The sequence below is a fragment of the Vombatus ursinus genome, unplaced genomic scaffold, assembly GCF_900497805.2.
Source record: "Vombatus ursinus unplaced genomic scaffold, bare-nosed wombat genome assembly UNPS02014852.1, whole genome shotgun sequence".
NCBI classification, from domain to species: domain Eukaryota; kingdom Metazoa; phylum Chordata; class Mammalia; order Diprotodontia; family Vombatidae; genus Vombatus; species Vombatus ursinus.
In genome coordinates, this window is record NW_020954630.1 from 13,155,047 (window position 1) to 13,178,790 (window position 23,744).

Genomic DNA, 23,744 nt, shown 5'->3' on the forward strand with positions numbered 1-23,744 from the left:
ACACACACACACACACACACACACACACACACACACACACACACACAGAGTCTTTCTGAATGGTCATATTCCAGTTTTTCAGAAGTGTTTTTATGTGTCTCGTATATAGATGTTAAACTCAAAATGTTACTTTAAAAAAAGAAAATCTATCCAACCATGGCCTGGTGCCATTCATGCTAAATTGGGGGAAAGATGGAAAGAGTGGTACAAATGACATTTGTGATAATACTAAATATTTTGGATCATCAGCCTTATTCAAATTTGTCAGCAACCACACAGTTTAAGGTTGCCCCCCCCTTTTTTTTAATGACATTAATGAAGCTCTTTTTTAAACATATAATGAAATAAGATGAATAAGATAAACATGCGAATATTATATATTTTTTAACAGACTCTGAATTGCAAGCTGAATTCCCTTTTAACTTTAATAAAGGAAATAAGATAGAAAGGCTTAGTTAAGGTTAAGGAATTAGTTTTCCAGAGGAAAGTATAGAATTTCAAATTACTGTATCACTTTTAACTAATGATTCCACAATGACAATCCATCAAAAGAAAACTTTTTAAAGTTAAATAATCTTAAGTGATTACTTTGCAAAGAAAATAAGTTTTAGATACATAACAAATGCTTTAAATATTTCCAAAATCTCTTTATCAAAAATGACTCAATAAATGGAAGGAATAAATTTTTCTTCATGAAGTTAATGAGGCTCTATTAATTCTGTAAATTATTACTAATCTTCCCCTCATTTGGAACTAGTCATTTCTACTTTTTTCTAACTTTATAAAATTCTGAGATATTAAAATCTGCCTGTAACAAAAGAATCAGTTTTTGATAGTATATTGATTTCCAAATTAGTAGGTAGTCTTAACATACATTAAAAACTACCACACAGGGGAAATTCAGGAAATTCAACTTCTTAAGCTTATTTATTATACTTACTAGATGAGAACTGTCTTTTACTTCTTGCACTTGCTGCACCTGCGGTTCAGCCACAACTTTAGTGTCCTGATCAGAAGTCATGAGCTGTCTACTTTATGACTCTTCAAAGAGAACTTTGCTGGTAATTTTCTTGTGCTATGAAGTAACAAAAAATGAAAACAGTGTGAAAAGCTGTACGAAGAATTCTGTATTAATAATTTTTAAAATGAATCTACTTTAGTAGTACACTACATAATAATATACTATAGATTACATATAGCAGATTAATGAAAACCCTGAAGCTGTCAGCTTTTGATTTTAAGTGCTTTGTTGGTAATGTTATTCGGTGTTTCAGTTGTGTCCAACACTCTGTGACCCCAGTGGGGGTTATCTTAGCTAAGTTACTAGAGTGGTCCGCCATTTCTTCCTCCGGCTCATTTTACTGATGAGGAACTGAGGCAAACAGGTTAAGTGACTTGACCAGGGTCATACAATTAGTAAGTTTGTCTGCAGCCAAATTTGAATGTAGGAAGAGAAGTCTTCCTGACTTCAGGCTAGGCTCTTTGTCCATTGTGTCACCCAGCTTCCCCTTATTCTTCTGTATCTTCTTTTAAATGTTCTAAAATAAAAATTGATACAATGTAAGTCTACTCAGTCTTAAGAAACAATTCACTGATGAGCTACTTTTGTGACTAAATACTGATTAAGGAAATATCCTCAAACTCAGTAACCATGCATTATTATGTTTAAGCATAATTCACATAATATTTACACTCCAAATCACACCAACCACCACCAACCTGTAGTTATATTTCCTAAATGAAAAAAGAATCACTTTAATTCCTATGTTAATAGTAAATTAAAAACAAAAACTAGACAGCTTTAATTTAATTAAAACATTATATTCTTAATATTTTACTTCACTGACCATGTCAACATTTGAAAACATACTTAACTTTTTAAAGTAGAATGGTTATCATGGTATGTGTGACTATTTAAATTTCTAACAATTTACCTAAAAGAATATAAGAACTTAACTTTAGGTAAGAATCTTGATATATAATTATAGGACAACAGATTTAGAGTTGGAAGGAAATTCAGAAGTCACTAGATTGAATCCTCTCATATAAATGATGAAAATAAGGCCAAAAGAGGGTAAGTGACTTGCACAAGGTAACACAGGAAGCAAAACACAGAACCAGTAATCAAATCCAGTTCCTCCAACTCCAAATGCAAGGCTTTTTCCATAGGGGTACACCATTACTCCCATAAATAGTAATTTAATGAGAGAAATTGCAGGGTGAGGAAACGGCAGAGAAAGTTTAACTATGGCTTACACAATGAAAAAATTATAGGAGGTGTGCTTATATAAGTGTTCCCTCAAATATTTGTCATTCACTACTCACCATCTTCCCTTGAGATTTCTTAAATAACAACTTTTAAAAATAAATGCTTCTGTGGATACAGCACCGGCCCTGAAGTCAGGAGGACCTGAGTTCAAATCCTGCCTCAGACCAAACACTTGACACTCACTAGCTATGTGACCCTGGGCAAGTCACTTAACCTCAATTGCCTTAAAAAACAACAAAACAAAACAAAACAAAACAAAAAATGCTTCTAAACATTTTCAGGTCTGATAGAAAATCAAGAATTTCAGAAAATCTATATATACTATTACTAGATGTCTAGAAAAGAAATGTAGAAATATATTTTATTTCATTGTATACTTACAGAAAGAACTCAATGACAACAATCCCACAGTATCATTGACCCCCATATACCAAACTACTAAAAGACTTAGGCAAAGTCTAAGCTATATTCTCATGTTTATGTCCAGAGAAATGAAAATAAGCCCAACTTAATTATATGGCCCCATTATGAAAAGGAGAAAAAAAATCCAAATATTTAGATAGTTGAAAAACTAGAATGTGTGAGCTATTAAATCTAAAATAAGAATAACAGGAAATACAATTAAATCAATGTCACAACACCAATGTTTGATAATCAGTATAAAGTTATCAAGGACTACAGTTTAATGAAGCAATGATATCTGCATGTCACTCACAAATTTACAGTGTATGTGTAAAAAATATACAAAATTTGCTACACACAACTCTAAAAAATAAATATTAAAGCCAGCATCCTCCCCATTTTATGGGTGAAAAAAATGAGGCTCAAAGAGTTTAAGTGACCTGCCCAAAGTCAAGTTAACGTTAAGACTTTTTGATCCACTTATAACAGCACTACCTATTCCTGGTGCTAATAAAAACAAAACAATTCTAATACTGAAGGAAATTACATTCCATTGGAGGACACAGATTTGTGCATGTGCACCTGCGCATACACACACACACACACACAAACACACACACACACACACACACACACACACACACACACACACACACACGGTATTCTTGAGAAGAAGGTACTGAAAAAGCTGAGGATACCAGGAGAAGACTCATGAAGATAATGCTTGATGAGTTTTTAAAGAAATTAGGGATTCTTAGAGACTGAGGTGAGGAAACTGATTCCAGAGATATGGGACAAGTGCTAAGGCACAGTGACAGGAAACGGAGATATGTTAAAACAGCAAAATGGTCAGTCTGACTGTTTTTGAGTACATGAAGGGGAGTAATGGATGATAAGTATAAACTCCATAACAGTTTATATTTGATTGAGTTTATAGCAATCCTGGAGTTTATATTGAGTTTGTTGAGTAGGATAACGTAGTCAGACTTACTCTTAAGGAAATTTATTTTGGCTAGTGTGTAAAGGCTGTACTGGAGAAGGGAGAAACAAAATATGAGACAGGAAGCATCAACAGGCAATTTTAGTAGTTCAAGCATGAAGTGACAGGAATTTAACTTATGTGGTAGTTTTATGAACGGAGAAGAAGGTACACATTCAAGAGATGTCATGGAAATAGAAATGGCACAATAATAACTGAAATGAGCAGCTAGGTGGCACAGTGGGTAGAGAAAGTACAGGGCCTGAAGTCAGGAAATCTCATCTTCCTGAGTTTAAATGTGGCCTCAGACATTTACAACTTTCAATCATTTTCCTTTTTTTCCCCCCTAATAAACTTAAGATAAAGTCTTCAGTAGGCAGCTAGGTGGTACAGTGGATAGAGCACTGGGCTTGGAATCAGGAAGACTCATCTTTATGACTTCAAATCAGCCTCAGACACTTATTAGCTGTGTGACCCTGGGCAAGTCACTTAAAGCCCATTTGCCTCAGTTTTCATCTGTAAAATGAGGTGGATAAGGAAATGGCAAAACACTTAGTATCTGGTTCAAGAAAACCCTAAATGGAGCCACAGAGAGTCACATGACTGAGCCAACTGAACAACAATTGAAACAGATGATTATCCACCAACTTCCAAACTGCCAGAACTGACACAACAGGAAATGAATAGTTTAAATGGACCAATGTCTAAAGAACTAGGTAGGACAAATCATCAAAATCATCCTGCCAAAAAAAGTATCTGGTCTAAACTCTTTCACAATAGGATATCTGAGATTTTCTAACAAAGAATCCCTGAGTTACATAGATTATTCATTCATATTTAAGGACAAACACTGGAATTATGCAACACTTTTGGGCAAACATGGTATTGATTTAAAAAAAAAACAACACTAAAATAAAATGGACCGTTTTAAATAATAAATGTTAACACAAAAATACTAATTAAATAGCCATAGAACACAGCAGTATGCTAAGAAAATTATTCAGGATGACCTAACAGGGTTTGTACCAGACCTGCAACATTGATTCAATATCACAAGACTTACCAACATCATAAAACATAAACCAAAAACTCAAATCCCACGGGGGAAAAAAACTTCAATTAAGATTCAATTTGCATTTGTTTTAAAAACACCTCAAAAATATAGAGAGATCTTTCCACAATACAATAAAAAATTATTTGTCTTATGTCAAAAGTTAATATAACATGCAATTGAATGACATAAGAATTTCTAATAACAAACAAATAGCAAGAATACTCACTGCTTTTATTTTGTATAGTATCAAAACTTCTAAAATTACAACAAAACTGAAGATAGTAGATGAATTAACATTAGAGAGGAAGAGATGAAAATGTAATGCTCTGTAGATGACAAGGAAGTGTGTACAGAAAATGTGGTCACTTTAAAAAACATTAATGGAGACAAATGAGTTTGGCAGTGTTCTTGGATACAAATTAATCTTTTAAAAAATCTGCATTTTTATTTACTAGTAAGAAAACATGATTAAAAAAAGAAACATCATTTGCAGCAACACAAGCCTATCAATTGTTAAGTACTGGACTTGGAGTTAAGCAGACTCCAAGTTTGAATGCTGCCTTTGTCACATATTAACTGTCACATGTCCTGAGCATTAAATAATAATTTTCTTCTAGCCTGTTTCATCATCTGTAAAATGAGGATAATAACAGTACCTATTTCATGAGGATCAACAACAAAATACATAAAAAGCTCTTTGCTAACAATGCATATTAGTGTCATTTATATATGTAATATATATAAATGTTACATATGAAGAAGGCTATAAAAGCATATTAAAATTAAAAGAGAATCTAAATAACTGGAGGGACATTCAACGCTTGTATATGGATCAGGTTAATACAGTAAAAGTATTCCCCAAATTTACTTACATATTAAATGCAACACTAATCACAATACAATGGATGGACTTCTTTATAGAACTAATCATTCACGGTAAAATAGATATGGGGGGCAAAAAACCAAGTTTCTATTAAGCACCTACTCAGTGCAGGCTATTATACTGAAGATACAGAGAGACTAAAGTAAGGAGAGGAGTATATTTCCAACATCAGAGAGGTCAGGTCAAAGGCATAGTGAGTGACACAGGAGTGTGCAGTGTGAAGAACAGATAGAAAGCAAATTTGCCAGCATGACAAAGAGTTTGGATGGAAGAGTATTGTTCATTAAGGCTGAAAAGAAAGTTTAGGGCTTAGTCGCATAGAACTTTAAAAGCTGAACAGAGAGTTATATTTCATCCTAGAGTTAATAGGAAACTCCTGGAGTTACTTAAATTGGGGATTCATGAGGTCAGAACTATACTTAGGGAAAATTATTTTGGCTGCAAATTGTTAAGGATTGATTGAAGTAGGAAACGGCTAGTTGCAGGAAGACCACTTAGGAGGCAAGAATATTATGGTTCACATGGAAAAGAAAAACTGATGTAGTAAAGGTGCTAGGAGTGATTCTAATACTCCAAGACTTTAAAACATATATTGCAAGGTAACTACCTCAAAACTGTACTTCACAAAAAACAAAAACAAACAAACAAACACAAACAAACCTGTTTTTACAAACAAATGCTTTTAGTAACTGTTTTTCCCAACTGCACGTAAAAACAATTTTTAATATTCATTTTTAAAAGTGGGGGGTGGCGCTAGGTGGCACAGTGGACAGAGCACCAGCCCCTGGAGTCAGGAGGTCCTGAGTTCAAATCCAGCCTCAGACATTTGACACTTAGTAGTTGTGTGACCCTGAGCAAGTCACTTGACCTCAACTGCCTCACCAAAAACAAAAATTTGAGTTGCCAACTTTTTCCATCTTTTCTTCCCCCCTCCCTAAAATAGTTAGTAAAGATCATGTATGTGTAATCATGCAAAACATTTCCACATTAATTATGTTGTGAAAGAAGAAAAAGAACAAAAGCGAAAAAAACATGAAAAGAAGGAAAATGAAAATAGTATGCTTCAATCTGCATTCAGACTCTCAGTTCTTTCTCTAGGGGTAGATGGCATTTTTCATCTTCAGTCCTTTGGAACCTTCCTGTAGTATTACTGAAAACAGCTAAGTCATTCACAGTTGATCATCATACAATGTATGTACAATGTTCTCCTGGTTCTGCTCACTTCACTCAGCATTAGTTCATGTAAGTCTTTCCAGGTTTTTCTGAAATCCACATGCTCATCATTTCTTATAGCACAATACTATTCCATTACATTTATATACCACAACTTGTTCAGCTATTCCCCAGCCGATGGATATCCCCTTGATTTCCAATTCTTTGCCACTGTAAAAAAAGAGCGGTCATAAATACGGTTGTACAAGTAGATCCTATTTTCCTTTTTCTTTTTCTAAATGTCTCTCCTTGGGATACAGACCTAATAAGTGGTATTGCTGAATCGAAGGGTATGTACATATGCACAGTTTTATAGCCCTTTGAGCATAGTTACAAATTGTTCTCCACAATGATTGGATCAGTTCACAGCTTCTACAAGAATGCCTTTGTGTCCCAATTTTCCCACATCTTCTCCAATATTTATCATTTTCCTTTTCTGTCATATTAGCCAATTTGAAAGGTATGATGTGGTACCACAAAGTTGTTTTAATTTATATTTCTCCAAACAACAGTGATGTAGAGCATTTTTTCATATCACTACATAGATAGCTTTGATTTCTTCTGAAGAAATGTTCATATCCTTTGACTATTTGTATACATTTGGCTCAGTCCCCTATATATTTGAGAATGACACCTTTACCTGAGACACTTGCTGTAAAAATTGTTTCCCAGCTTTCTTCTTTCCTTCTAATTTTGCTTGCATTGGTTTTGTTTGTGCAAACCCTTTTTAATTTAATATAATCAAAATTATTCATTTTACATCTCATAATGCTTTTTATCTCTTGTTTGATCTTAAATGCTTCCCCTCTCCATAAAGCTGACAGGTAAACTATTCGTTGCTCTACTAATCTGATTATGAAGTCACTTTTTATATGTTTAAATCACATACCCATTTTGACTTTATCTTGGCATACAGTATAAGATGAACAACCAATATAATTTAAGTAAGTAACAGTTTGGTAAGAAGTATTTAAGGCAAATAAATAGAAACATGGCATCTAAAATATACAAATAAAGAAATGCTAAGTTGCAAGGGTAAATCCCAATAAATATTCAAAGGGTATGAAAAGATGTTTTTCAGAAACAGAAGTTCAAATTATTAACAGCCATTTGAAAATAAAAATTTCTGACTTTATCTCAAAGAGATGTAACTTTTTAAAAGAAGGAAAATACTATCATTTAGTGATCAAAGCATTGTAGAGAAGCATTTGCTCTTACTGTTGATAGAATTAAAAGAACTGGAGAGACTTTTGGGGATAGCATTCTAGCAGGACACAATAAAAGCTGACAAAAAATGTTCATATTTTCTGGCCCAATAATTCCATTTGGAATTACAATTCCATAGAATTATAAATGGAATTCCCAATAACTCCATTTGGAAAGTTTAATTGCAAAAAATCAAAATCAATCTAAATACCCACAGAGAATGTTCAATGTGGTATATTAATCTAATGGAATATTATGCTATTAATACTGACAAGTATTAAGACTGCAAAGACATGTAAACACCTTTATAAAATAAGGCAAAAAATGAAAAAAAGAGAAGAATGGAGTACTTACCAGTATCATGAAGAAAAATAAAAGAAAATAAATGGACAAAATTCTCATGGGCACTTGGAGTGACTAAAATAGTGTTATCTTTTTTGCACTGAAAATAATGTAAACATTCATTATGTAAGTTTAGTTGTCTATATTGCCATACTATAAAACAAAAACTTCTCTATAATCCTTTTCATTACCCATATGCAGCAGTTTTACAGCCGAATTCAAAAAACTTTTTTTTCTGCCACATCAAAAAAATAGCTTAAGAATGGATCCACTAACCCAAGCAAAGTATTTTCTGGCACAGAGACTCAAAAATCTAAAAAGTACTTGAAAGGGCATAATTTTTCTTAACAGTTTCTGAACCTTCTCTTTCCTTACTAGACTATTCGAGAAAGGTGATCTGCTTTCCCTTTCCCTAACTTCTCTAGACACAGAAATAACACAGCTATTTTCTTTATTTTTCTAGGTTCTACAGAAAAGTAAACCCAAGTCAAAAAAGCAGTCCAAGATCAGCCTAGGTAAAGGATGAATTAGATAATAAAAAGTATCTTTCAAGTTCCACTTGTTTATATTCAACCAGGAAAACAACACAAAGATGTCTAACTTCAAATGATACAAGACTGGAACAAAGCCATATTTTTGTGGTCAACCCTCTGCTGATATATGGCACTAAATTTAACTAGGCTGGTCCTTGAAGTATAGACACAGTCTGTTGCAGGCATTTATTGCTTGTGCTCCCAATGCCTTTGAGAACTACATAATGTCTAATGGGGAAAAAAATTACTTTTGTCCATCCACTATAGCAGAAATAAATTCTTCTTCTAATAAATACAGAGCTAACAAGTATTTATATGGAAGACATATAAAAGACAACATGACATCTTGATCTGAAAAACTTCATTAGTGAAGAAGCAAGGCTGATTTAGACAAATCAGGGGAATCTGACAAGAAATTCAGATAGAAAACAGTAATGTGAAATAGAAGAGAGGGAAGAAACAAGGGCTTAAAATGGTCCTAGAAACAAACTGTCAAAATCTAAGCTTTGAGATTTAAAAGATGATTCTCTGTTACAAGTAAGAGAGAAGAAAACTAGATAACACAAAGACAAAAATATTTCAACTTTTCCCCATGTCATATTACAGACTTTTTTCTTCCTGTGGGTATGTATATATAATTTGATCAGCACTGTAACTAAAATTATCAAGATGCTTTATTGTGCCTTTGGAGTAGTTTCTTCCTTTGAAGTTCTTGAAACATCTTCAGTATTTAGAAACATTGAATTCCTTTCGATTAGATCAACCTTTAAGGAGATTAATAATATCTGCATTGTTGAGTCAAGCAGGTTAAGAACAAAGAATGAGAGGAGGAGTCAAAAGACTTGAATTTTGGATCTAGTTCTGCCATTTGTTGGGCCTTGATTTTGACTGTAAAAATAAGAATTACACGATCTCTAGGGTTCTTTCAAACAGTAACACTCATAAAGAACACAAAACATGCTGCAGCACACTTAAGGTATCACAGGAAAAAGTTAAAATTATTTCCCTGTAATACCTGGCTGTCAGATGTGAAATTAGAATTAGAACTCCTGGCTTTCAATTCTGTGTTCATTTCATATTGAGAAGTCTACAGTTCCCACATACAAAAAAAAAAAAAATCAAAATAACTTCAGGAGTCATGTGATCAATCCTTTGAGGAGAAAAAATTGAAGACAACGTTTTGGGCACTGAGATTTTTATAACAATAATATACAAATAAATACATCCTTGTTAAATGTAATAGAGAAAATATCTATTATGTCAAGCATCTAAGAAAAAATATGTTGTTTATCCTTTGTTTCTGAAGATGATCAATGACATCACGATACTGAGATAAATCAGTGGATGATGGGTGATGTCTTCACTTGTGAGTGACTGGATTTAAGTGAGGCTTAAAAATTGTCAGCCTCTCTCTTTGAAGTCCAGTGACAAGGCAAAAGTCAAGAGGACTGGCAATTGATCGTCCAAGCTCTACGTGCGGCATGGCCAGTGGTACAAATTGTTCTCATCTGCCCACTGCCCCAGGAAGTCTTCACATTCTTCGAGTAGACATCCACTTAACTCACCAACGGGTTTGGGGCCTGTCAGTTAACCTCAATCTGGTTTAGCCCATCTGCCTAGACAGTTTTCCAGGAGGTCGCCCATGCACGTGCTATAGCATGTTGGAGCCATAGGAGAGAAATGGGTGACAGATGGACAACAAAGGTGGATGAGCAGCTCTAAAAAGGGCTAGGCCTCCTTGAACTCCCCCCCCATACACCCTAAGATTTCAGGAATGTTCTCATGTAGAAGGAGGCACTTTAGCAAAGCCTTGAAGGCTCAGAACTACAGGTATCTGATGCAGCCTGTAAAAAGGCAGAGGCAAGAGATTTATTATCATATTGAAGAAATAGCAAGTAGGCTAATCTAGGTGAAATGTATAAGAGGAAGTAATGTGAATTAAATTTGGAAAGATATAAGTGGCTCAAGATTCTAAATTCCAGACAGAGAAATTTGTTCCTGGGGCAATAAATAGGAACCTGCAGAAACTTTTTGAGCAGCAAAGTCATTTAACCCTACCCTCAGTTTGCTCATCCGCTAATTGCACTATATGCCATATGGAATCTTTTAAAGAGATTTCATTTCTGTGTAAATATAAGCTGTTGTTATGTTAGGATAGATTGGAAAATGTAATACCAGCCCACCTTATGTTGATCAAGGAAGAGAGTGCTACAATATAAGAAATAAATTATAAACAGAAAAGAGACATGGAAAAATAAAAACTAATATTCCATGCTACATTAGAAAAAGATGGTAGATTTGGCCTTTCCCTTGAGGTAAAGGCTTTGAGAAGAAGTCTGAAGTAGTTGAAAGGGGAACTGGATATGGAGTCTGGCTTCAAATTCCAGCTTTGCTGCTTACTAGCCTGCCAGATCTTTTGGCCAAATCACTTAAGCTTTTGAGGAAATCTTCAGTTTCCTCATCTGTAAAATAAGGACCACATAATCTTTGAGACCCCTTTTAGTTCTAAATTCTATAATCCTAAATTCAACAGCTGAGATATCTTTGATTAAAAAAGAGAACATATCATTAACTAAGAGTGTGAGGGAGTAGTTCGAGATAGAAATGACCACTCTCCCCACCCCCCTACCCAAGCTGACTTACCGTGAAGGGCTCTGAAAGCAATTCACTGCAAGTCAGAGGAGGAATGGATTTGGTCACCAAGGACCTGGGTTCAAATCCTAGGCTCTCTCATTTACTACCTATGAAGGGGTAAGCCACTGCTGTTATCTTGCAAAGATCCAGGACTCCTCTCCAATTCCAATACTCCGTGGCACGCCTCCTCTGCTTGGACCCATCTCCTCTACCTCCTTGCCATTTGGTAACACTCTCCCTGGGTCTTGAAGCATGGATCTTTGCCTCATCTAGCCAGGGACAACACTACAAGCCATACCCATTGACATACCTAAGCACACTGATAAGGTACAAGAAAACATTTAAGGAGATTTTAAACTCATAGAAGTTTCAAAAAATGAGATGCATTGTGGCTTGGTAGATAGAGAGGTGGCCTTTAAGCCAAGAAGACCTGGGTTCAAGTCCCCTCTGTGGCAAACAATGTTCAAGTAGGAGACTGGTTGTACAAGTGTCAAACCTATACTGGTAAATGAGGTTTCTTCATCCTACAGTTCCCCATAGCAATGAAATCATACTTCTACTGTGTATCCCCATCTCTACTCAAAGACTACCAGTAAGTGCAAGGAGCTGCAAGCTGGCAAATTTCATTTTAGAGGACATTTTTATAGCTATGGAATTATGTTAACTGTGATACAAACAAAGTATTTCCAAAAATTTCTTCTTATGTCATAACATTCTCAATAACAAAACAGCCACAACAGTGGAAATAAGGTAGATTATCCTGATAAAAAACCAAATATGAATAAATACATCAAAGATAATCCCTAAATCTGGCCTGGTAAAGACATTTTTGCAAAAATCTTTTGACAAGAAAACCTATTTAGTGATCACCCTAGGCATCTATGTTTTTGGTAGTCTATTTTGGGGGCAGCTAATGGCACGATGGATAGAATGCTCAGTCTGGAATCAAGAAGCCAGCCCCAGGAAACTCACTAGCTTTGTGACCCTGGCTGGCCAAGTCACTTAACCTCTGTTTGCCTCAGTTTCCTCAACTGTAAAGAGGGGGATAATAGCACAGACCTCACAGAGTGGCAGTGAGGATCAAATAAGATAATATTTGTAAAAGAGCAAAGTAGGTGCTACACAAAAAATTATTCTCTCCTCTAATTTCTTAATATTAGTTCAAAGTCCATAAAAGGCAGAAAGCAACATTTCCAAATTAAGAAATTACATGGTTAAACAAATTAAAAAAAAAAGAAACTACTTGGTTAAACAAGGCAAAAGTCTACCAGAAAATGAAAAAATAAAAATAATTTAGAATTTTTAAGAATTTCACAAATTGTACATTATTTGCAGATGAATACTTGGGGAGGGGGGGAGAATTACCTGGTTGTTTTTTTTTCTTTTAAAGTTTTAAAGCTTAAAACAAAATAGGTAGGCAAAATAAAAGTATTATTGATGGCTGGCCAAATACCTTATTACATGCTTACAACAGGAGAAAACATAAAAGCCTGTGTGACTTGAACATAGTAAATACTTAATAAATGTTGGTTGAAATGGAAATCATTCAATAAGTAGCATATTAGCTGACATTATATGATACTAAAATTATCTAAGTGTTCTTATCAATCCACTTTCAGCACCAAATTATTCTTCCTTCAATATTCAAATCATCTTAATAAAAAGGTAAACAAAGAAATCTTTTGGCAGGATTTGTACAATAAGGAAATAACTTTTCTTGAAAAGAAACATGTTAATAATAATCAGCTAGACATTAATTAGGGTGTTTTTGTGAACTTGAAATCCTTTGGTAATCTGCTTCCAGGTGCCCAAAAAGAAGGTAGAATTTAAGATACTGTCATATTAGACAAAGTATTTTACTCTTACTTTTACAAGTTCCTTACTTCCAAAAGAGGAGACTTGTATCATATCTAAAGTTCTTATCTGATGGGCTCTGTAAACAGTAAGCACTTTTAAAACGTTTGCTGATTTTACTACACTCTATTTTCCCACCTGCTTGTTGGTTAGTATTTCCTTGATTTTACCAGCAACACCCATTTAAAAAAACACACAAACAACAAAAAACTTTTTTCACCACTGTCTATCTTCATACTTGATGAGATGAGCATCATTTTCTGAACATCACTTTATTATCCCCATCTGGTTATTTACAAAATAACAGTACAAATACTAGGCCAAAAAAAAAAAAAAAGTAGAGAAGAAGCAGCAGCAATTATCAAGACTGATAGTTACTTACATTGATGTCTTTTAAGAACTCAAACAAAAGTCTTTATTGTTGTGTACTAGCTACACTGAGGTCTTGTAGAGACTCAACTAAAGTAGTTATGGGAATAAGCATTTATATAATACCTACTATGTGCAAGGCACTGTAGGTTCCAAGCATTTTTTATAAATATTATCTCATTCGATCCTTACAAATACCTTATCTGATCTTAAAATATTAGCAGATGTTAATTATTATCCCTGTTTTACAGATAAGGAAATTGAGGCACAGAGATGTTATGCAACTTGACTTGCCAAGTCACACAGCTATTACTTGTCTCAGGCAGGATTCAAACTCAGGTCCTTCCTGACTCCAGGACTCTTAAGTACTTGGCTCCAACCACTGAGTCAATTAGCTGTCCCCTAGATACAGAGGTTAAGTGACTTGCCAAAAGTTACACAGGTAGTAAGTGGCAAAGCAAAGATTCTAACATAAGACCTAGGACTCCAAATTGAGTACTCTTCCTATCACACCAAGCAATCTCTCACTTCTATGGCAGTTGGTTCTGCTTTAATTTGACATACGGTCCTAAAGATGACCGAGCTATACAAAACTGTGCAATAAAAGCCACAGTTTATAGGGAAAATGGAATTAGGGACACAACATAACAAAAAAAGTAACACTGTTTTATACATCTTAGATGGTTCAGAAATACATAAATACAATAAACAGTGGCAATATCTGAGCCTAGAGCTGCTGCCTGGCTTGCACCCTCATTCTCAAAAGGTTTACGTTGGCAAAGTAGCAGTGGGAGATAACAGTGGGCCCGCCCAATCTCCAGGGCGACCCATGCCATGCTGGAAGGGGGAAGGGCAGAGCAACCCTTCTCCGCCCACAGCTCCTACTGCAGCACAAGATATACAATAAATATGTCACTTTACCTTGAAAAAGACATGAAGTTTGCTTGTGGAAGTAAGCATCGGAGGGACTGCAGGCTGTGAATTATTGTGAAATGGTCCAATTTTTTGTGTTCTTTTACTGTTTCTTGTAGACGGAATATCTTGCATAAGCAAACATTAATCAATCCCATTGGAACAAATTCAAATACATTTCTAAACAAGTGTGGAAGTAAAACTGACATTATAAATGAGTAAATATAAGGATTCCTGGCCCTTCTCTAAAAACTTTTTTTTTTTTTTTTTAAAGAATAGCAACTCATTTTCCTGTCATGTGCTTTTTTTTTGGGGGGGGGAACGTCTTCAAGTTAAGTATGGAAAGGAGACTCGAGTGATTATAGGATTATAGTTCACCATGATTTTCTTGCAATTAGTGGGGAATTTCCCCATTCCAGCTTGGTAGCCAGTCACCTTATTTGATGAATGTTAAATGAAATCAACAATTTTGAGTTTTGGAATCCTGGGCTATCACTCCTGGACTACATGAATCTTTCATTAATATTCCTGGGTAATGTTAAATTAACAAAAGAAGTAGAAAGAGGGAAAAAATGTTAAATGACTCAAAAAATTTGTTTTTTTCTTCCTCCTTAAAAGATCTGACCTATCAGTTCATGTTCTAAAAAAATTATGAATGTCACAGTTATATGACTTCAAAAGTCAATTTTTTAATAAACAGATTTACAATTGTTCATAAATCTTTTTTAACTTTTATCTGTTTCATGAAAAATTTTAAATCAATGAATGTTACCACAACATTTAGTTACCTTAAAAAAAAATTCTCAGAGCTTTTGCTTGACAACCATAAAAGCAAGGAGGTTTTTTAGTTTTTTTAGTTTTTGCAGTCCAGGTTTTTTTGTTTGTTTGTTTGTGTTGGGGGGTGGGGGGTTTGCTCCTCTAACACAGTCCATAAGTCAAATGGAAAGGAAATATTAAGGTATTAAATATAAAAATTTAATTTGATTCCCAAGTCTTTCCTAATTCCCTGTCACTAATATCCCACCTGCCAAACAAAAATTCTCCATCACTACCACTGCATCCATCCCCTGTTCTTTACTTAATACATCCTTTGCATTTCTAATGCACTTCATGTCTCATTTAGTATTATGGTTATTTATGTATGTGTCACCTCTCTCTACTAGGAAGTGTGATCACAGAAAGACTCATCTCATTTAATTCTTTATATCTCCCATATCTATTAGTGCTCTGCATACAGTAGATAATTGGAAAAATGTTTCAATGATTTTAATTTGATCCAGCTGGGTTACTTGATTTTTGGATCCCATTTCTAAATAAGTAACCTATTTCACATATTTACATAAAAGGAGGTACTACAAGGCTCTATACTAAGTATTATGTTGACTACAAAGATAAATAATAGTGCTTCTCAAACAGCTTCAATTTAGTCCAGGGGTTTGAATACAGGCTTAAGTTCTTAAAATGAGATCTCTTTGAAAGGAATATATATATGAATATATGTATGAGATCTCTTTGAAAGGAATATATATATATGAATATATGTATGAGATCTCTTTGAAAGGAATATGCATAAATGTATGTATGTACATACATATATGCATGTATGTACGTACATACACATATATGTATGTATGTACAGAACACACAAATATAACTATGAAATGACTGCCTGTTTGAAAATACTTATTGTGAAAAAACCTGTGATACTTTTCAAAAAGTCATAGATAAATAAACTTATGCTATATAAGAATACAGTTTTTCTTTTTTTCTTTTTTCTTTTGATTCGGAGCTGTGACTTCATTCTGGAGAAGTCCCAATGCAGAAACTCCCCTCCACTGAAGAGGGGAGGGAATTTTTTCCCCACCTATTGGTTAACTGATATCTCCACAGTCACATAGATAGCTTCAGAGGCAGAAAAGGCCAGCACTTAGTCAACAGACACTCATTAGGCACTTCGTGCTAAAGCAACAGATATAAAAATAAAAGTGAAACCATCCCTGACTTAAAGGAACTTATGTTCTAATGGTGGAAACAAACATGAATACAAACTGTAACTTGAATGAAGATTCAGCAAAAGAGACTTAAAGGAATGGTTGAATAGGTAGAAAGATACCCAAGAGAGAGCAGTCATGAAAATTTTGACAGAGCATAATCAGCAATGTCAAAGGTTACAGAGAGATGAAGGATGAGAATTGAGAAAAGATTTGGCAGTTACCAGATCACTGATAACTTTTGGAGAAAGCAGTTTCAGTTGATTGAGATCAGAAGCCAGATTGCAGAGGGTCAAGAAGAATGAGAAGAGGCAGTAGAGGTACCTAGTACAGATGCCTTTCTTAAGTTTAGCTAATAAAGGTAGAAGAGGCAATAGAAATGATTTGATCAAGTGAGGTCTGTTTTTGTTTTTTCTTCAAGTGAGGTTTTTTTTAAAGACTGGAGAAAACACCGTGAAGAGTGAAATAATAAATCAACTGGGGAGGGGTGGAATAGTAAGTCAACCAGGGAGGTATAAAAAGATTGCCTCCTGGCTGTCAGGGCATAAATGGATAGTGGGACCAATTAGCACAGTTATATGAAACCTAGTGCAGTGAAGTGAGGGACTGTGTGGAGAGTTTTGGAGAACAAAAATGGAGGGAATAAAAATGAAAGGTTAGCATTGAGTTATCTTGGTTCACTAAGGAGTTGAGATATTAAAGGGAGAAGAACACAGTCAATTCAGGGGTGATGGCCTAGGAAAGAACTTCAGGGTGGAGAGATTGGAGGTCATAGTGAAGACAAAGAACTGGGTTTTAGACACTAGGAAAGATGGAATAATAAAAGCTGGTATCTGATAAATATCTGATGAGATCAGATAAAAGGATTACAGAGTTTATGAAGATTGAAGTAAATACTGTGAATCATATGATATGTGAGGAGCTGAGGTAAAATTGAGTACTTTATGGGAAATGAGTAAATTGAAGAACTGAGAAATTTGAAGGAGTATCTGTATATTTTCAAGCCTTTTGTTATGAGGGTAGGAATTGGGTTGGAGAGAAAGTCCATGAGTTGGGCACTGGACTAGATTCAATGACAAAGGAAGGAATATATCTTAGGGGTTAGTAGATAACAGTTTCCAGAATTTTGATTGGGTGATAAATAATGACTGAATGAACCTCAAAGGAGGAGAGTTTATTGAGAGGTATTGAAAGAGGAAGAGTCTGGAAGTGGCACTGAGGAGCAAGGAGTATTCCACCTCCTCCACCATGACCAACAGTTGAGTTGAGGTTATGAGTGAAAGTGCAATTGGCACTTAAAAGGGTGGCCAGCAATGCATTGTCATCAAGAGGAAGCCAGGTCTGAGTGGGAAAGGAAAAGGTTTAAGATCTAAATAAGTTCTGTCATGGGACAGTCATTCTAGAGAGTATAGCAGAAGGGGTAGTCAGATTTCAAGTCAGATATTGGGGAGGGTTGAAGTTGAAGAGAGAGTAAGGGAATAAGGCTTGTATTTTGTCAGCTAGTTGTCCCAAATCACAAGGATTGTGAGAGTATGAGGGAGTGGCAATTATGCTAACCACTGAAGGATGAATGCAGGCAGAGTATCATTGGTTAGACAGAGGCCCATTGAGGGAGACATGGGATAAGTGGTAAAGGTCCTTTCTTAAGGTGTCCAACCTTTTGGCTGGTGGTAATGTTACAATGTTCTACAAGCCCCCCACCTCTGCAAAAAAGAGGAGGATGTACCTTCTCATATCTCCTTTGGGTTTAAGTTTAGGCATAATTTTATAGCATTCACAGTTTCTATTCTTTTGTTATTTTCTATTAACATTGTTGGAGCATCATTTTCCTGGTTCAGCTTCTTTTTGTGCACAAATAAGTCTTATTATGCTTCTCTGTATTTGTCATATTTGTCATTTGTTACATCACAGTAATATCCTATTACATTCCTGAATTGAGTCAGCCTGGTACAGCGCCTGTCTTCCCAGAACTCCTCCTAATTATTTCACTCTTTTGCCAGTTTTCTGAGTTAGCTGAATCCATGTTTTCATTTGTATTTCTCTTCTACTCATACTTATGGGTCTAAGTTCTTCTCTTCTACCACTGGTACAATGGTCATATACCTAATGAATGAATGACAAACATAGCCAACTAGTTCATTTGAAAATCGACCAGCAAGATAACAGCAAGTTTAACTAGGTAAACAGCCTTAACAGTGCAATGAGAGGCAATACAGGTTGGGCTCCATTAGTACAAATAATGAATTCTTTTAAGTGGTCTCATTGTTTGAATTTCCACTGCATTATTTCCACTGGGCTAAAACCAATGACCATATTTTACATAATTATAACTTTGAAAAGTGTGAATTTGAATGCATTGAGAGCACTTTGAGAGATTTATTATTTGCCATTTCTGTTTCTACATAATGCTTGTGATGGTCTGAGAGTTTCAAGATGGCTTGTAATATGCATGTGAATGATCATCATTGTCAAACAGCCTGTCATCTGTGCTTCAAGGACATAAACATCAGTTATATCTTGATCACATGATTACACAGTTGATACAGTATGGGCAACAAGGTAGCTACTCTGGCAGTGTAAATAAAGCGAATGAAGGTATGCACATGCATCTAAACATTCAGTGGGAACTGATTCGTGCTCTAATGGCAAGCTCTTGTGGTTGTTTGAAAACAATTTGATAACAAGTTGAGAAACTGTAAGAACACAATGCACTTAGAAGTGATCAGAGTTTAATGTAACCACTACACAAACACCAAAATCATAACGGTTTAAATAACTGCTGGGGAAAAAAAAAACCTATAATGTTTCAAACAGGTACATGCATGTTGTCTCAGAGGAAAAGTATATTTCTAACAAGTAGATAATTACTTACTGCTGAAGGTGCCATTAAAGAATTTTTGGCAGGAACCCCTTGGGCCATTATTGCAAGGAGTTTACAAACCATACTAGAATCACTGTCTTAAGACACAGAGCCAGTCTTAAAACCAGGAAGACCTGGGTTAGAGTTCTTCCTTTGATACATGAGATACTATACTGGCTGTGTGATCTTTAGGAAGTCATTTAAGTACTCTAGGCAACTCTTTAGGATTATAAATTACAGAGAAGTTGAGGACCTGCATTGGTAGAAGGAATTTCCTCATCTGGAAGTTCTTTAAATCAATGAAATCATAGGTCCTACTATATTCCATTACTGGAATGATAGCAAATATTATTTGAAACAAGTGCGGGAAAGTATAAAGCTCTGGACTTTGGGTTGGCAAAACCTAAATCTGAAAACAGAGGCAGCTCATTGGCACAGTGGATTGAGCAATAGGTCTAGAGTCAAGAAGACTTAAGTATAAATCTGTCCTCAAACACTTGACATGGGCTAAGTCACTTAATCTTTTTGCCTCAGTTCTCAACTATAAAATGGGGTCATAATAACACCCACCCCAAAAGGTTTTGGTGGGAGTCAAATGAGATAATATTCATAAAGCACTTAGCACAGTGTCTGGCATATATATAAATGCTTAAGCTTTGTGACCCTGGGCAAGTCATTTAAACTCACTGGACCTCAGTTTCCTCATCGGTAAAATGGAGATGATAATAGCTACTACCGCATAGATTTGGTGCGTGTTTCCAAAAAGAATATACACTAAGCATTTTGCAAACTTTAAACATAAATTGTATATGAAAATTAGCTATTTTGTCATTATGGTATTTATTAACATAAAACAGCCTGTAGTACCTTTCAGGAAAAGCAAATCCACTCCTTATTAATACTAGGAACCACAAAATACCCTTTATAAACACAGAAATTTTAGGTAACTGGACATATGGAACAATGGAAAGAGGACCTGGATTTGAATCTATGTGTGATCTTGGGCAAGTCACTTAACATCTTCAGTATTAATTTTCCTTGTTTATAAAATGAAGTTTGGACAAGGTGACCTTCAGGGTTTTTTCAGGCTCTGAATTTGTAGTCCTATGGGCATTTATTAAATATTTACTCTGTATTACCCATTATGCCAGGCACCAAGGACATGAAAAAAAAAAAAGTGCAACAATCCCTGTCTTCAAAGAGCTTACATTTTAACAGAAGCTTACATTTTAACAGCAGAGACAGACGGACAGACAGACAGACACAAGGTAACAGTGAGGGGAAGGGAAGAGGAGACACAGCTGGGAGTGGGAGGTAGTCACAAAAGACCTCATTCATCTGAGTCTTGAAGAAAATCAGAGATTCTGAGAGGCAGAAGAAAAAGAAGGCACAGACAGAGGAAGATGGAGTGTCATGCATGAAGAACAAGGTGGTCAGTTTAACTAGTGCTACAAGGGGAATACTGTGAAATCAGCTTGAAAAGTAAGATCAGGCCAGACTCCAAAAAGCTTTAAACGGAAAACAGGTGTAATTAATATGTGGACCTAAAAATCACAGGGAGCACAGCACCTGGAACTGGAGAATGACAAATTCAGACCTGCCCTTTGGAAAAGAAAAGGAAAAAGGACGTATTTGTATTAAAAGCAGGGTTTTAGTTTTTTGTTGTTGTTGGTTTTGGTGGTAGCAAAGAAGTGGATATTAAGTGGTTGCCTGTCAATTGGGGAATAGCTGAACAAGTTGCATTATATGACTGTAATCGAACCCTATTGTACTATAAGAAATGACGAGCAAGATAGTTTCAAAAAAACCTGAGAAGCCTTATATGAATGGACGCAAAGTGAAAAGATGCAGGAGAACACTGTACATAGGAACAGCAATACTGTAACAACAATGAACTGTGAAAGATTAGCTACTCTGATCAAGGCAATGATGCAAGACAATTTCAAAAGACCTATGATGAAAAATGCTATCCCTCTCCAAAGAAAGAACTGATAAACAGTGCAGATTGAAACATACTTTTTCATTTTCTTTATGTTTCTTGCTTCTTACTCTTGAGGTTTTTTTTTTGCAACATATCTAATATGGCAATGTTTTTGCATGACTTCACATGTATAATATACTGCTTGCCTTTTCAATGGGTGGAGGAAACGCAAAAGGGAAGGGAGATAACTTGTAAGTCAAAAAATTCTTTTAATTTCTAAAGTTGTGAGTTCCAAATTCTATCCCAAATTCTATTCCAAATCTATTAAAATATCTATTCCAAATTCTATCTGACATAGGCTATACACTATTTTTATTTTTTTAAAGTTTTAAAATAATGCTTAAAATAAATAAGTGGGTGAATGAATGAAAAGGAAAGTGCTTTGTCAGTTACATAGAGGGCAAATCGGAGTGAAGAAAGACTTGAGGCAGGTAGACCAATTAGGAGGATATAATGAGGGCCTGAACTAGGGTGGTTAGAGTGGAAAGAAAAGGATATATTGGAAATGTATAAATGTAAACAATATGATTTAGAAATTGAATGGATATGTAAGGTGAGGAAGAGAAAGGAAAAGTGAAGAAACAAAGATGGCACCAAAGTGGCACACCTCGATAAATGGCAGAATAGTAGTGCCTTCAACAGAAATAGTTAAGTTCAGGGACGTTAAGTTTAGAAGAGAAAGGTAATAAGTTGTGTTTTGGGCACAATGAGTTTGAGGTGCCTACATAATATCCTGTTTGCATAGTCTATTATGGATATTTGCTTATGAAGAAAGGGAAAGAAGGGACCCAGGACAGAGCTGTAGTGTCCACACACAATAATGGAGAATGACATGAATGATGACCTTGTAAAAGAGAATGGGGAGAGGTCAAGCAGGCAGGAGGAGAAGCAAGAAAGAACAAAGTCACACAAATCCAAATAAGACAGGAATGGGCAGTCAACAGCGTAAAATGCTATTTGGCAATGAAGAGATCAATGGTAATTTTGAAGATAGCAATTTGAGCTAACTAAAAAGGCCAGAAGCCAAAGCACAGAAGATTTAAAACAGAGCAAAGGACAGAAAATGAGGTACAGTTTAGCCAACTCTTTCAAGGAGTTGGTACTTTCAGAGGGACTGTGGGAAGACAGACATGCTATTGTGCTGCTAGTGGACCTATAAAATGGTTCAGTGAAGCTAGAAAGTAACTCGGAATTTATATTCCCAAAATTGCTTATCAAAACAAATGGTTCCCCATTAAGCCGAAAATGTCTGAAAAACAAGCATAGTCTTTTATTTATCTGGATATAAGAAATGGCAAAATTTCTCAATACAGACCCAAAGCAAATGGAACCAAAATAATTTATACTCACAACAACCCTGTAAAAGAAAATAACTATGAAGGACTTAAGAATTCTGAACAATGCAATGACCAATCAAAATTCCAAAAGACTGGTAGTAATAAATAGACTATGCTTTCCCACCTCTTTGAAGAGAGGTAATGGACTAGATGTAGAAAATAATATATATTTTTGGATACCACCAACACAACACAGATTTGTTTTTATTGGACCATGTCTATTTGTTAAAATGGTGAGATTTTATTGAGGTGAGATGTTGTGAGTAGGGCTGGAAGGATAATGATGGCCATAAAAAAAAAAAATTAAAGTGTCAATGAAACAGTAACAAAAAAGAAGTTCAAAAAGAGAAATAAAGAAGAGCAGTGATAGAGGATGATATTTTAAAGGGATGGTAAAGCATAGTGAGAGTTAAGGGTGAAGGTAACTTTCTTGTACCTCCCCATTCTATCTTTTATTTAAGGCAATAGCATTGCAGAAAATGATCCTTGACTGTTATAGCTTGAAAGATGAAGAACAGAAAAGCTAATGTTTCTACCTGGACTACATGAGAAGAGGACATCTGACTCAATTCTTCCTCCAATATCATTTGTTAAAAACTTTTCTGATGTATATGCTCACTTGGTTTTGAGAAATGACTAGGGCTTTTTTTTTTTTTTAAATAAAGTGTATGCTAAGGATATTACTTTTAATTTATTATTTCAGCTCTTAAGGATCTATGTGACTTTGGACTGTGATTCCTCCCTCCACTAAATCTTACTGCAACCTTTCCATACCTTACCTAGTCTTCATAAGATTCTGTAGCTGAAAAAAATTCATCACCTGGCAACTAACTTTTTGGTGAAGAAGTTTTCTAAATTTATTTAGGCTGGTTCTCCAGCTGTGTATCATACTTGCTGGTGTTACATGTTGAGTCCATTCTTAAAAC

At 35.2% G+C, this 23,744-nt stretch overlaps 1 protein-coding gene across 4 annotated transcripts in view; it reads right to left on the reverse strand.

Moving 5' to 3' along the window:
* Positions 1–23,744, reverse strand: part of LARP4B (La ribonucleoprotein domain family member 4B) — a 161,879-nt gene that overhangs the window by 105,019 nt on the left and 33,116 nt on the right. For all 4 annotated transcript variants that reach the window (XR_003567214.1, XM_027841047.1, XM_027841048.1 and 1 more), the window contains exon 2: positions 941–1,075. Coding sequence is in view for 3 of the 4 variants with exons in the window: in XM_027841047.1 (XP_027696848.1) it covers positions 941–1,021 (81 nt within the window). In the remaining variant the exon portion in view is untranslated. The remainder of the gene's footprint in view (positions 1–940; positions 1,076–23,744) is intronic.